Genomic DNA, 15,754 nt, shown 5'->3' on the forward strand with positions numbered 1-15,754 from the left:
TCTGCCTCCAGGTTCATATCACAGAGATTCAAGTCTCAGGGCTATTAGAGGGCCCCAGGCGACTGGTTAAAAAGCAGCTACAACAGTTCACCTACCTACCCTCACCTTCTGTGCTTTGAACTGCTCAGAGTAGGGCAGTGTAGTGTAATCTGTCTAGGACACCGTCTCTGAAAGACAGGCACCAGGGGAAAAGGCTGAGTTGCCATAGAATAAATCTTTATACTATAAGCTATCAGAAATCTGTATTTGAAGACCATCTGCAAAAAAGAGATCAGTTTCCTTTAGAACAACAGGTGGTCTCTCATGGCCGACTATATATAAAATACATGGCCTCATTATTATTAGCTGATAGCTTTCACTGAGCCCTGAGGTTCAAGTATTGCCATAGTCAATGAAAGGGAATTTCTACTTTTCCTGGCAGCAATGACTCAAGCTTCACACACAAAGCAAGATTTCTCACGAGCAGAACAAAGGTCACCCTGAGGTAGAAGACATACATATCAATCTCCATTAAGAAACGAGCCCTTATAAATATGATTTTAAGTGAATACCTAAAACTAAAAGTTGATGTTAGTCAAGATTCCTGTACTTGAATAAAGACGCAGACGTAGAGAATGATCTTGAGGACACGGGGAGGGGGAAGGGTAAGCTGGGATGAAGTGAGAGAGTGACATGGACTTATATATACTACCAAATGTAAAACAGATAGCTAGTGGGAAGCAGCTGCATAGCCCAGGGAGATCAGCTCGGTGCTTTGTCACCACCTAGAGGGGTGGGATAGGGAGGGTGGGAGGGAGACGCAAGAGGGAGGGGATATGGGGATATATGTATATGTATAGCTGATTCACTCTGTTATACAGCAGAAACTAACACACCATTGTAAAGCAATTATACTCCAATAAAGATGTAAAAATAAATAAATAAATAAAAATTAAAAAAATAAAAACACCCACAATAAAAAAAGTCTGTACTTGATTACCAACTCATCATTCAATAATAGCTATTGTTACTAAAAAGAACCATTCCTTTGACATTTCACATTTTTATAATGTCCTCGATACATGTCTTTGCTTCACCGTTGAAATTTTATAAAAAGAACATCAGAATATCTACTGCATATTTGCTTTAAAAAAAGAGTAAACTCGTAAAACAATAAATCAATCACAATTACAACCCTAATACTGTTACCTTATCATGAACAACAAAGATCTATGAGTTCGCTTCCATTTCTACCTAATGAACTTTTTCTGCTGCTACTCTCCATAATCTACTCTGCAAATCAAACCTGTTACCAGCACGTAAGTAACTCACACTGAGCTTTCTATACCAAATATGTATTCTCACTGCCTTCCCCTACATAAAATTAAATCTCATTTCAAAATACAGTTCTGTGATTGCTATTAAATATCAGGAGTGCCGTGACTGCCTTAGGCACCGGCTTAACTTCTCTGAAATTCCAATTTTTAATTGCAAGATAAGAGATTTACCTATATCATTCCCAATGTTCCTTCTATTCTAAAACCCATTCCCACAACATATTAATATCATGAATTTTTTTTTAATTTATTTATTTATTTTTGACTGTGTTGGGTCTTCGTTTCTGTGCAAGGGCCTTCTCTAGTTGTGGCAAGCGGGGGCCACTCTTCATCGCGGTGCGCGGGCCTCTCTCTATCGCGGCCTCTCTTGTTGCGGAGCACAGGCTCCAAACGCGCAGGCTCAGTAGTTGTGGCTCACGGGCCCAGCTGCTCCGCGGCATGTGGGATCCTCCCAGACCAGGGCTCGAACCCGTGTGCCCTGCATTGGCAGGCAGACTCTCAACCACTGCGCCACCAGGGAAGCCCTCATGAATTTTTTATTTGCCCCACCCGACTGCTAAACTCTTAATATCCAACGTTATCTTCAATAGCCCTAGAGTTGTTAAGGGTCAATACTTAAAATTTGTGTCATTTGTTTTATATGCACACAGAACCACAATGACACATTCTCATTTGTGCTTATCTTGAGAATAATAACTTATTCTTTTTTTTCCTATTTATTTTAAACTTCTCCACCAAAGGAAATTCAACTAATAATGGACAGTGAATAAGAGTTAAGTAGATAAGCACTTCAGAGAAAAAGGAACTTCAAACTGAATAAGCACACTCGAAAGTAATACAGGAGGGCCTAGAATTAGCCCAGTAACAAGATTTACAGTTCTCATGGTGCCACCTAGTGGACATTTGCACTAAATTCTACTTTAAATTTAATTTACTTTTAATTAGGCTTTCTATATTTTGTCATCTTTGTGCTTACCTACATAATAGAAATTATTACCCTGCCACCAAATAAATACACAAATCTTGAACTGAAAGTGATTTTAAGAGGTCCCTTACATAGACTAGCAATAGATGCTATTCTCAAAATATACATCTCATTTACTCTAAAAATAGTTAATTCAAGACCGCTTAACAGATCCTTTCTTGTGTCTACAATTGTTACAGTGAGCACTTAGGGAGCTCTTACTCCACAACTTACAGGCAAAAAGAAAAAAAAAAGGTAAATTTGACTACTCCAGGAGACATTTAAGAATATTTATTCTTAAAGATATGCTACATATAAAAAGCGGATCTCTCCAGTAGTTATGATCACCTAATTATTTTCTCTTATTTGCTGCATACACCTGGAAAATGTCCCTCCCAAAACTGCAAAAGAAGTCAAGTAATGTACTAGGAAGAGGAAATGACACAGTTTACCAGATGAGCTTATACCAACATCAAAGGCTCCAATACCAAGGCCAACATGGCAGTAAAGCAACCTACATCCTTCCAACAGGCCAACAGATGAGAGAAACATATCAAGAAGCTCAATTCCCATGCACCATTTTGGCCAGGTTTCCACTAATGTCACAGTAAACTTTATAGCTAAGTTTAATTCAACAAAAAGATGGAATTTTAAAAAGGAAATAAGATGTTAACAATCAATTAAATCTTCTTTCATCTTTGAGAAAATATAGTTTAATTTCACTGAACAAAGGAGATAAAGAGCAACCAGCATTTCATTTTAAAAACATAAAACATTAACATTTTATCTAAAAACCTACTGAATAATTTTATAATTTTCAATTTCATATTAGATAAAATACATCTAGCAGTTAATCACCAAATTATTAGTTTTATGAAACCTTAAAGAGGTTTCTTCTATCATACTATACTATAAAATAATGAAATTTTTTTAAAATCCACTAACCCAATTCTTTACGTTTTCCTTAGAAAACTTTCTTTCAAGGTAAATTAAGTAAGACCTGTTGATTGCATTTTATGATACTAATAAAAATGATGATCACTTAGCCTCTACATATGTTCTCTGTCACTCTAACTCTTACTGAAGGACCCTGGCACAGCAGACTATATATTAAGATTTGCCCTTCTGGCTCATTCCACTGGCAAACTAAATCACAAGTATGAAAAATGAATCCCCCTTCAAAACACCATTTAAAATACTACACTCAGAGGAGCTGTTATGGAGAAAATCACCTCCTCACATTTTGGCTCTGAATTCAAATCTCAAGCATTTGCCACCACAATCCCTCTACAACCTTCCATTTCACTGCATACCTGTGGGGCTTGGCTGGCTGCCAGCTTTCCCTGCTCTTTTCCTACTAGAGGCCCTCTCCCTTGGTTGTCTCTGTGGTTTGCAGACCTTTTGGTATGAAAGTAAATCTTCCACTTGTCTAGTATGCCAGACAATCTCATGATATTTAAAAGTCATTTTTCCTCTCAAATAACAATGAATTTGCAAGTTGTCTGACACTCCAAGCTGTATTTGTCAACAGGTATCTTTCAGCAGGATTAAGTAGCCAGGCATAGAGGCTTTTAAAGGGAGGGGGTAAAAAACATAAACATTAACAGCATTTCCAGTTCCATGTTTTTCATTCTTCAAGGATCACAGTGTGTTTTAGAGATGGTAATATAGTTAGAAAACTAAACTATGCACTGAAAGGATAAAATTTCAGTATTACTTTTAGGTACCATTAAGTCTTTTTCCGTGTTTTTAACAGAAATGTTGCCCCCAATTTCCCTCATAAAAGCATATTCCTAAATGATAACTGCTTCCAAGGAAAACTCATCTTTTTGAAGCGTCAAAGATAAACCCTGAAACAAATATACTCTACCTCTGCTGTAGGTAGGGTGGCCCATTCACCCAGTTTGCCCAGCTTGTTGGTTTATGCTTGTTGTCTTGGCGTACAATAAGTACAGTAGCATCTTCTTTAATTCTCAGAAGTGTCTCAGTTTGGACAATAAATTATAAGCTCACCCTAGGTTATAAAGTTAGAGCTATAATCTACCTTAGGTTATATCTCCTTTAATATCAATACAGCCACCTTTTTATTCCGAACAGCTTCCACATTTTACAACACCATCCCAAGGAAAGTCATCCTAATAATAATGCTCCTCCCCTTCTCTCCTAAACTAAGGCAAAAGACCTCTGCACCACTCCCATCCCTGATTACCTTATACTCAAATAGGCTTCTGGGACACCCTTCTCTCACCATGGTTGACTCCTACCTAGGTAATAAAGACTTATCAAGGATATCAAAGAATATAACCATCCCCAAATCAAATACTCTTCAATTTCTGCATCAAAAAACAAAGAGAGAAAAGAAACATTCTGTAATTTTCAAGAACTGTATTCCTCACTGAATACTCTCCCACAAATCTTTCTAACTCTCCTACTTGTCCTCTCTTGGACGTCACCAAATCAGCACATTTACAGGCAGAAAATGCCCTCTCCCTCTTTCTCAGGAGTAGGAGTGTATCTCTGAGGCAACACCCAGATCAGGTTATCCCAGGAAAGTCACCCTCCAAGGAAACTAGTTCTAGAAACAAAGTCACCTTAGGAACTCAAGCAGTGATTAGATTTTCCAAAGCCTAGCAAGGATCTCAGATCAAAATAGGTCGTGGAGAATAGATTTTTTTCCCCCCAACAAACCTGATGGACTATAAAATAAAATTACTATCAACAATGTTTTTCTATGACCTTAGCTGATTCAGGACGGAGTCAAAGATATTGAGGACCCAAGGGAGACCCCTGGGCCTAAGGTCCCCCACACATTTCACAGAACAGTAGGTGTAAGTTAATGGACTGTGCTTTTAAGTCAATGCGAGCCATCGTGAAAAATAAGAAAAGCTAATCACTTCTCAATGTGGTACCACCAAAAGAAAAATAAATTTTAAGTGCATCAACCACACAATGGATGGGAACTTGTTGTTCCTACCAAAACATGATGGGAATTACTGCAATAGATCTATGTCAATGTGTCTGTCACTGTATGACATCAGTACACGTCCCCACAAAAACATCACTACAATGAGATCATGGCTACCTCCCATGTTAGAGTCATACACCATTCTCCTCTACCATAAATTCTTACTCATGAAAGACATCAAGAAATATTATCTAGTCTATGATTTTTCTTTTATATAAACCAAACCTAAGCCACCTCAAACAAATCTAATTACGTATTTTTAAAGACTCTTCCCACCCTATCCCCAAGTCTCTCTCTTTTTTAATTCCAAAATATTTTCTGGAAGAAAACTAGCTAAGGAAATTCAAAGACCAAAATATGTATTTTAAATCTTCATAAAAATTCAAAGATGGCTTAATAGAGGAATAAAACAAGAGATTAAGCATTCTTGAATTAAAGTGATTAAAAGTACAAAAATTGCTTTGGTTTAGACTCATGTTATTATAAAATATACCAAAAACACTAAAACTGCCTTAGATTTATTCTTTCTGGTGCATGACTAAACTTTTAAAGCCAGTCTTGGAATTTATTGTCTGATAGTCAGATGCTGCTAAATAAACTTTAGCAAGGCATTCTTATATACTAGACAACACAAATTCTGAACACTCATTATACCACATTTCATCAAATCTAAGAAGCCATTAATTGTAGGACAAATCATTATTTTATACATCACTAAGAAAGAAAAAAGCTGTCTATTAAATGTAAGATATCATCAACCCAGTATTATGTACTCAATATCAGTGACGTTAAAACATGAGGGAAAAAAAATACCTTAGAATTAGTGAAATACTCTCAAATTCCTATATCCATCTAATTGTGGCAATGTAGCTATGATTTATAGTCTGTTGCAATCAAAACCACTGAAATGAAAAAAAAAATTTAAATCTCTTACCTTCTGTCGTACATTCAGGAAAGCTATCAATGAGGGAATCCGAATAAGCTTCAACGGGACCAATCAATTCAGAACCATCATTGATTATTCCACCCTAAAAAGACCAAAGTAACTGTGCTTCATTGTCGATATGAGTATTTTAAAAAATCAGTAATGAGAACAATGGTTATCTCATCTATGTACAAGAATTACAAAAATGTTCATCTATTAAACTAGATTACAATTGCTTTTAAAAAATCAATAGGAATATCAATATTGGTTCATCAAATGTAACAAATATACCACACCAGGGAAAGATGTTAATAATAGGGGAAACTGTGAGGGAGAAAGGGGAATCTATGGGAAAACTCTATACTTTCTGCATAATTTTTCCGTAAACATAAACTGTTCTAAAACATAGCCTATTATTTAAAAATTCAACAGGAATTTTACAATGTTTTTAATAATGTGTGGCTTTTTATAAAAGCCTGTTATTTTAAATCTACCAAAAGTACTCATTAAAAAAAATGCAGAAAAAGAAAAAGCCCACCAGCTAAAGTGGTGGGTATTACTCAGTATCCTTAGTAGTCACTAGTCTTTCTAATTAATGATAAATGATGGACTCCATTAGGAAGTCATTTAATTTTACCAAATTAAAAACTGCAACATACAACACAGCACCTCAAGTGATCCGAGAAGTGCCTTATATTCGAGAATCATTTGAATGCAATGTACATAAGACTAAATAAATTTAAGATATTTTATTAAAGAGATACATTTTTAATAAATATAAAACTGATTTATCCATGTGACCATCATTTGAATTCTATATTTAAGTTTGAAAACTCAGGCCTGAAAAGATTATTTTCTCTTACTCTGTGTGCAACTAGAGAACACTCTATCAGGCAAGTGGTGTGGTGTGATTTTGTGCTGTGGCTTTATGGACTGAATGCTCCAATCACATATATAAAGGTTTATAACCCTTAAATAACTATAACTAATTAAAATAATAGCTCTTCTGCTCTTTAACATATTTCCTTTTACCTTCCACCAACAGTTCTATACCCCCAAACACTATTACCAGGATAGCAAAACCCAAGAGAAATACAAGACCCCTATTTCCTCTCTGTGTCAGAACAAAGAACTCAACAACTATCCTTCCCCCGCCCCTAACAACTATCTTTACCTAATCAAGTCTCCCTGCCAGTTCATCTTTAAGGAAGAGAAATTTGAAATGGTCCCTCTCAAATGATCAAATTTTACTTCCCTGAGTTTTAAGTGAACTGAAACTTTGAAAACGATTATTTTTAGAAGAATTTTTATCACATTATTCTATTTTTTTATTAAAATATTCAAATCACAGATTGCAACTGAATTTTTCTCCAAAAAGAAGAGTATCTATTCTAGACTAAGCCATCCTTTAAACAATATCCAAACCAAACCCTAAGAAAATGTAAAAGTATTCCTGAGAATTTTAATAGGCAAATTTGATTTTAGGTATAATCTCACGTAGTAGAAAGTGCCTTTCAACTACTAACTACCTCTTCCACTAACAGGTATGTGACTTTAAGTTACTTACCTATAAAATGGAAATAATATCTACATAACTAACTCAAAGAGTTGTTAGGACTAAAAGATTTCACAGATGTAAAGTGTTTAGAACAATGTAATAAGCACTCAAATTTTTATTTGTTATTACTAGCTGATACAAGATCTGCTCATAAGATGAAAACAAAATACTGAAGAATGCAAGAAATGTTTTAGCTCATAATCCTACAGAAAAAATTTTACTTACCTAATTTAATAAACAATATTATACAAAACAGATAATAAAGAATAAATCTTTAACGAAACAAAATAATAACAAAAACTGCTCTAGAGGAACTTAAGGGAAGTAGTAGGAAAATATGCCACAATTCTACTTTAAATCTCTAGTTCAAAAACATTAACCTTTTAGTGTTTCTGAGTATGCAGTAAAAAGAAACTCTTATTATACAGCATCTCAAAGGTTTTGATTAATGAAGAGTCAATCTAGGGGGGGAAGGAGTTCAGATATGCTGGAACATCCAAATATGGTGGTAAATCAGCAAATGCCCCCCAAAAGGCAATGATGAAACTAGAGAAAACTGTCAAAACAATTTTACATTTCAGAGCTCTGGAAATTAACCACAAACATAAAGCAAATGAATAAGTGGCTACTCATAAAACCACAGAAGCCCGGGTGAGAACTGTGGGGGTCTGTGACATTCTTGCCTGAGGTTGTTCCCATATTCCCTCCCAGCTGGATTGCCATGGTAATTATACAAGGGAAGGCAAGCCTTAAAAACAAGTAGATTCACTTGCAGAAGAGGCTGGCATGATTTAGACTTAAGCACAGAAAAAAGTACCCCCCCCAAAAACAGTGTTATCAATAATAGCAGCGATCTTAGTGCCAAACAAATGGCAAGAACAGTGGCTCAGCAAGCATGAAGTTGTAGTAAGCAAAGGACCAGCACGTTAGCCAGACATTTAGCAGGAAGATCCAGAAAATAACATGGCCATAAGGGTTCTTAATAAGTTCTCTACCTATCCATGCAGGAAAAACCAGAGACAGATCAAGCTATCTGCAAATCCCTGGCAAACCATGAGAGGGTGCGCATGCAGAGAAATGCAAGAGATCCCAAAGGAAAACAAAAGCCAGGGCAAACTTTAAAACTGCTTGAACCTTGAAAACACACAAAGAATCATCAGCCTAAGGGAGAAGCATATAATGAAACAAAGTGTACAAGCAAAGGCCAATCACTGGCTGACCCAAGCTATGCTTATACAAGGCACCCAGCCAGGTTTAAAAATACAATAAAGATTTTAAGCTGAGCAGAGATATTAGCAGTCACACACTGTACATCAAACAGACTACACAGATTTCGTACAGACATGTTACGGAACACACTAATAAAACAATGGCAACAACCCTCAGGGGAAAAAAATTAGAACACAGAGTTGCTATATTATCCAAATTTTTCAGTGTTCAAAAACAAAATTATGAGACATACAAAGAAAGAGTAAAGTGTGATGATGAATGGATACACAGAATGTGGTATATTCATAACCACTTAATGGAATATTATTCAGCCATCAAAAGGACTTAAGTACTGATACATGCTACAACACAGATGAACCTTGAAAACATTAAGCTATGTGAAACAAGTCAGATGCAACAGGCCACATACTGTATGATCCCATTCATGTCCAGAATAGGCAAATCCATCAAAACAGAAAGTAAACTAGTGTTTGCTAGGGGTTGGGGCAAGTGGGGTAGGAGGGGCAAATGCTAACGGATATAATGTTTCTTTTGGGGTGATAAAAATGTTCTGAAATTAGATAGCAATAATGGTTGCATGACCTTGCGAACAAACTAAAAAACACTGAACTGTACGCCTTAATTGGTGTATTTTATGTAATGTGAATTAATCTCGATTTTAAGAAAAAAAGAACCAGATGAAAATCCTAGAGTTGAAAAGTATAGTAACAAAATTTTAAATTCACTAGAGAAGTTCACCAATACATTTGAGAAAGAAGAATAACCAATGAACTTGAAGATTAACAGAAACTATCCAATATGAACATCATAAGAAAAAAACTGAATAATAACAGAGAACCAGGGAGAGCTGTGGGATAATAACAAGCATACCAACTTACATGTAATAAGAGTACCAGACATGAGACAGGAAAAAGGGCTGAAAAAAAATATTTGAAGAGGTGAGGGCAGAAAAATTCCAAAATTTGACAAAAATAATAATCTACAAACACAAGAAGATAAATTAAACCCAAAATAAAATAAACAGAAACAGATCACCAGCTAGTCACTGTTGAAAGACAAAGGCTAAATTCAGAAAGAAGCAACAGAAAAAGACTTATACAGTGGAACTACAGAATAATTAACAGCTGACTTCACATAAAAAAACAATAAAGGAAAAAAGACAGAGGAATGATAAATTCAAACTGTTAAAAAGAACTGTCAATCAATAATTCTATACATCCAGCAAACTATTCTTTTAAAATGATGAGTAAATAAAAACATTTCCAGACAAGGACTGGGAGACTCTATTGCTAGCAAACCTGCCTTGCACAAAAAAAGAAACTACAATCCTTCAAGATGAAAGGAGATGACAACATATGGTAATTCAAATCCACCTGAACAAATAAAGAACACCAAAAAAAGGAAATATGAGGGTAAATAAAAAGACTACATAAATGTATGTTCTTCTTTTTCCTCCCTTAACTCTTTGAAAAGACATCATAACACTGTATTGTTCAGTTTACATTTGAGGTATACGATAATATAACAAAAAAGGAGGAGTAAATAGAGCTCTATGGAGCAAACTTTCTATATTTTACTGGAATTAAGTTAGTATTCTTCTCAAGTAAACTGTCATAAGTAAAAGTGCATATTTTAATCCCTAGAGCAAACAGTAAGAATATAACTTTTAAAAACACACACCTAAAAAAAAAGAATTTAAGTGGTATAATAAACAATACCTATTTAATACAAAAGGTGGTATAAAGTAGAAAAACAAAAGAACAAAAAATGAGACATATAACAAATAGCAAAATGGCAGACAAAAATTCAATCTTATCAATAATTAAATATAAAAGGACTAAATACCAAAATCAACAACAGCAATTTGCAGACTGAATAAAAAAACAGGATTAAACTATACATAGTGCACATAAGAGTACCCTTTAGATTCAATAATACAAACAGACTGAAAGCAAAAGAATAAAAGAAAGGTACCATGCAACTGTAAGAAACCTAGAGTGCCTATATTAAAATCACACAAAACAGACTTTAAGACAATAAATATTACTAGAAAGAGGGGCATTTCATAAGGTTAAGAAAATCAATTCATCAGGAAGATATAACCATTCTATGCCAAAAAAGCCCCAAAATAAAGTAAAAATTAACATAACTGAAAAGAAAAATAGAATATTCAACAATAATAGAGACTTCAATACTTCAATCTCAATAATTGGTAGAACAACTAGACAGAAAATTAGCAAGGATAAAGAAGACAACACTATCAAGTAACTTGAATTAACAGATATTTACATAAAACTCCACCTGACAACAAAATATATGCTCCTTTCAACGTTGCTAGGAAATAAATCAGGTCTCAGTAAATTTTAAAGGAATGAAATCATACAATGTATTTTTTTTTCTTTTTATAAATTTATTTATTTTTGGCTGTGTTGAGTCTTCATTGTTACGCGTGGGCTTTCTCTAGTTGTGGCGAGTGGGGGCTACTCTTCGTTGCGGTGCACAGACTTCTCATTGTGGTGTCTTCTCTTGTTGTGGAACACGGGCTCTAGGCACGTGGGTTTCAGTAGTTGTGGCATGTGGGCTCAGTAGTTGTGGCTCACGGGCTCTAGAGTGCAGGCTCAGTAGTTGTGGCACATGGGCTTGGTTGCTCCGTGGCATGTGGGATCTTCCCAGACCAGAGCTCGAACCCATGTCCCTTGCATTGGCAGGCAGATTCTTAACCACTGAGCCACCAGGGAAGTCCACAATGTATATTTTCTGACCACAACCACAAGAAAACAAAATTAGAAATCAACAACAGATGAAACTTTAAGAAATCCACAAATATTTGGAAATTAAAGAACATGTTTCCAAATAACCAATGGGTCAACAGAAAAATCATAAAAGTAATCAGAAAATACTTTGCACTGAATAAAAGTGAAAAGAAAACAAAAGTTTATGGGATGAGGCTCAAACAATTCTAAGAAGAAAATTTATAGCTGTAAATGCCTATGTTAGACAAGAAGAACCAGCTCAAATCAATAACTTAAGCTTCAAATTTAAGGAATTAAAGAATTAGATAAAGAGCAAAGTAAACCCAAAGCATGCAAAAGGAAGGAAACAGAGTTTAGAACAGAAATCAGTGAAATGAAATAGAAAAATAGAGAAAAAAAATCAATGAAACCAAGTTGATCCTTTGAAAAGATCAACAAAAATATCAAACTTTTAGCTAGACAGATCAAGAAAAAAATAGATAAGACACAAATTACCAAAATCATGAATGAAAGAGGGGACATCACTACCATACCTATAGAAATTAAAAACATTGTAAGGAACACTATGAACAAAGTATAGAATTTAGATGAAAACTACTAGGAAGATACAAGTTAACAAGCTGATTCAAGAAGAAAGAGAAAATTAGAATAGACCTACAACAAGAAAATGAACTGAATTAGAAATTTAAAATCTTCCCACATCAATTCCACTCCTAGGTATATACCTAAGAGAAATGAAAAAATATGTCCACACAAAAACTTATATGCCAGTATTCATAACAGCATCATTCATAATAGTCAAAAGGAGAAGACAACCTATATGTGCATCAACTGATGAATGGATAAACAAAATTTGGTATATCCATGGATCCATACAAAGGAATATTATAAGAAGTATAAAAAAAGGAATGAAATATGGATACTGGCTATAACATGGATAAACCTTTAAAGTATAATGCTAAATGAAAAAATAAATTCCATTCATAATAGCCACAAAAGAATAAAATATTTAGTAATAAATTTAACAAAAGAAGTGCCAGACTTATACCTGAAAACGGCAAAACACTGCTGAGACAAATTAAAGAACACAAATAAATGGTGAGTTATTTCATGTTCATAGATTAGAAGACAATATTGTTAAGATAACAATTCTCCCCAAACTGAACTACAGATTTAATACAATTCCAATCAAAATTTCATCAGAATTTTCTGTTGATATGGACAAGCTGATACTAAAACATTTTATGAAAATTCAAAGGAATCAAAATTGCCGTAACATCTTTGAAAAAATACAAATAAAGTGGGAAAACTTACACTTTCTGATTTCAAAACATATTATAAAGCTACAGTAATCAAGAGAGTACGTACTGGTAAAAGAACAGGCACATAAATCAACAGAAGATGTCAAAAGTCCAGAAATAAAGCGTTACATGTATAGTCAATTCTTTTTCAGCAACAGTGCCAACATACTTCAATAGGGAAAGGATAGTCTTTTCAACAAACAGTGCTGAGACTGTTTGATATTCAAGTGCCAAAAGATTAATTTAGACTGTTACTTCACACTATACACAAAAATTAACTGAAAATGGATCACAGACTTCCAGAAAGGAATGTAGGAGAAAATTCTCTTGACTTTGGGTTAATCAAAGAGGTCTTAGATATAACAACAAAAGCATGATTCAAAAAAGAAAAAAAATGGTAAATTATACTTCATCAAAACTAAAAACTTTTGCACATCAAATGACACCATTAAGAAAATGAAAAGACAAGCCATACATTCGGAGAAAATATTTGCAAATCACGTATCTAATAAAGAACCTGTATCCAGATTACATTTGGAACTCATTAACAGAAACAACTCAACCAAAAGATGGACAGATTTTAATAGACATTTCACCAAAGAATACATATAGATAAGCACATGAAAACATGTTCAACATCATTAGCCAAACTGAAATTAATACTACCGTGAGATACCATTATACACATACACATAGTTATGATTTAAAAATCACACAGGGACTTCCCTGGTGGCGCAGTGGTTAAGAATCTGCCTGCCAATGCAGGGGACACGGGTTCGATACCTGCTCCGGGAAGATCCCACATGCCACGGAGCAACAAAGCCCAGGTGCCACAACTACTGAAGCCTGCGTGCCCTAGAGCCCACGCATCACAACGAAGGGTAGCCCCCGCTCGCCGCACCTAGAGAAAGCCCGCACCTAGCAACAAAGACCCAACACAGCCAAAAGTAAATTAAAGAAAAAAAAAAATCACACAATACCAAGTGTTGGTGAGGTTACAAAACTGAAATTAATACAACAGTGAGATACCATTATACACATAGTTATATGTTTTAAAGCACACGATACCAAGTGCTGGTGAGGTTATAAAAGAACCAGAGCCTTCATACATTGCTGGGGAACGTAAAATGGTAAAGTCACTCTGGAAAACAGTTTAGCAGTTTCTTAAAAACATAAACTTACCATAAGACTCAGCAATTCCACTGCTCAATATCTATCTGATATATGTTTTCTTTTTTTTTTTTTAATAAATTTATTTATTTATTTATTTTTGACTGTGTTGGGTCCTCGTTGCTGTGCGCGGGCCCTCCCCAGTTGCGGCGAGTGGGGGCTATTCTTCGTTGCGGTGTGCAGGCTTCTCACTGCGGTGGCCTCTCTTGTTGTGGAGCACGGGCTCCAGGCGCGCAGGCTTCAGTAGTTGTGGCACGCAGGCTTCAGTAGTTGTGGCACGCAGGCTCAGTAGTTGTGACGCACGGGCCTAGCCGCTCCGCAGCATGTGGGATCCTCCCGGACCAGGGCTCGAACCCGTGTGCCCTGCATTGGCAGGCGGATTCTCAACCACTGCACCACCAGGGAAGCCCCTGATATATGTTTTCTATATGAAATGAAATTAGAACATTTTCTCACATCATATACAAAAATAAACTCAAAATGGATTAAAGACTTAAATGTTAGACTGGAAACTATAAAACTCCTAGAAGAATACACAGGTGGAACATTCTTTGACATAAATCATAGCAATATTTTTTGGATCCATTTCCAAAGGCAAAGGAAACAAAAGCAAAAATAAACAAACGGGACCTAATTAAACTAAAAAGCTTTTGAATAGCAAAGCAAACCATCAACAAAATGAGAAGACAACCTACTGACTAGGAGAAAACACTTGCAAATGATATGACCAATAAGGGGTTAACATCCAAAATACATGAAGAGCTCATACAACTCAACATCAAAAAAACAGTCAACCCAATTAAAAAATGGGCAGAAGACCTGAATAGACATTTTTCCAAAGACATACAGATGGCCAACAGGCACATGAAAAGATGCTTAACATCATTAAACACGAGAGAAATGCAAATCAAAACCACAATGAGACATCACCTCACCCTGTCAGAATGGCTATCATCAAAAAGACCACAAATAATAAATGTTAGCATGGATGTGGAAAAAAGGGAACCCTGTGCACTGCTGATGGGAATGTAAATTGGTGCTGCAACTGAAGAAAACAGTGTGGAGGTTTCTCAAAAAACTAAAAACAGAACTACCATATGACCCAGCAGTTCCAATACATCCAAAAAAAACAAAAACATAATTCAAAAAGATATATGACTTATGTCATAGAGTGTTCTGCTTATGTTTTCCTCTAAGAGTTTTATAGTGTCTGGCCTTACAATTAGGTCTTTAATCCATTTTGAGTTTATTTTTGTGTATGGTGTTAGGAAGTATTCTAATTTCATTCTTTTACATGTAGCTGTCCAGTTTTCCCAGCACCACTTACTGAAGAGGCTGTCTTTTCTCCATTGTATACTCTTACCTCCTTTATCAAAGATAAGGTGACCATATGTGTGTGGGTTTATCTCTGGGCTTTCTATCCTGTTCCATTGATCTATATTTCTGTTTTTGTGCCAGTACCATACTGTCTTGATCGGTAGTGAGGTAGATGGACCTAGAGTCTGTCATACAGAGTGAAGTAAGTCAGAAGAGAAAAACAAATACCATACGCTAACACATATATATGGAATC

The 15,754-nt window shown here is 35.3% G+C and overlaps 1 protein-coding gene across 2 annotated transcripts in view; it reads right to left on the reverse strand.

The window, feature by feature from the left end:
• The window catches only part of RPS6KC1 (ribosomal protein S6 kinase C1), a 204,392-nt gene that overhangs the window by 124,834 nt on the left and 63,804 nt on the right, over positions 1-15,754 (reverse strand). For both annotated transcript variants that reach the window (XM_007175583.3, XM_007175582.3), the window contains exon 5: positions 6,180-6,273. In XM_007175583.3, the coding sequence (XP_007175645.2) occupies positions 6,180-6,273 (94 nt within the window). The remainder of the gene's footprint in view (positions 1-6,179; positions 6,274-15,754) is intronic.

The sequence above is a fragment of the Balaenoptera acutorostrata genome, chromosome 1, assembly GCF_949987535.1.
Source record: "Balaenoptera acutorostrata chromosome 1, mBalAcu1.1, whole genome shotgun sequence".
Taxonomy (NCBI): Eukaryota; Metazoa; Chordata; class Mammalia; order Artiodactyla; family Balaenopteridae; genus Balaenoptera; species Balaenoptera acutorostrata.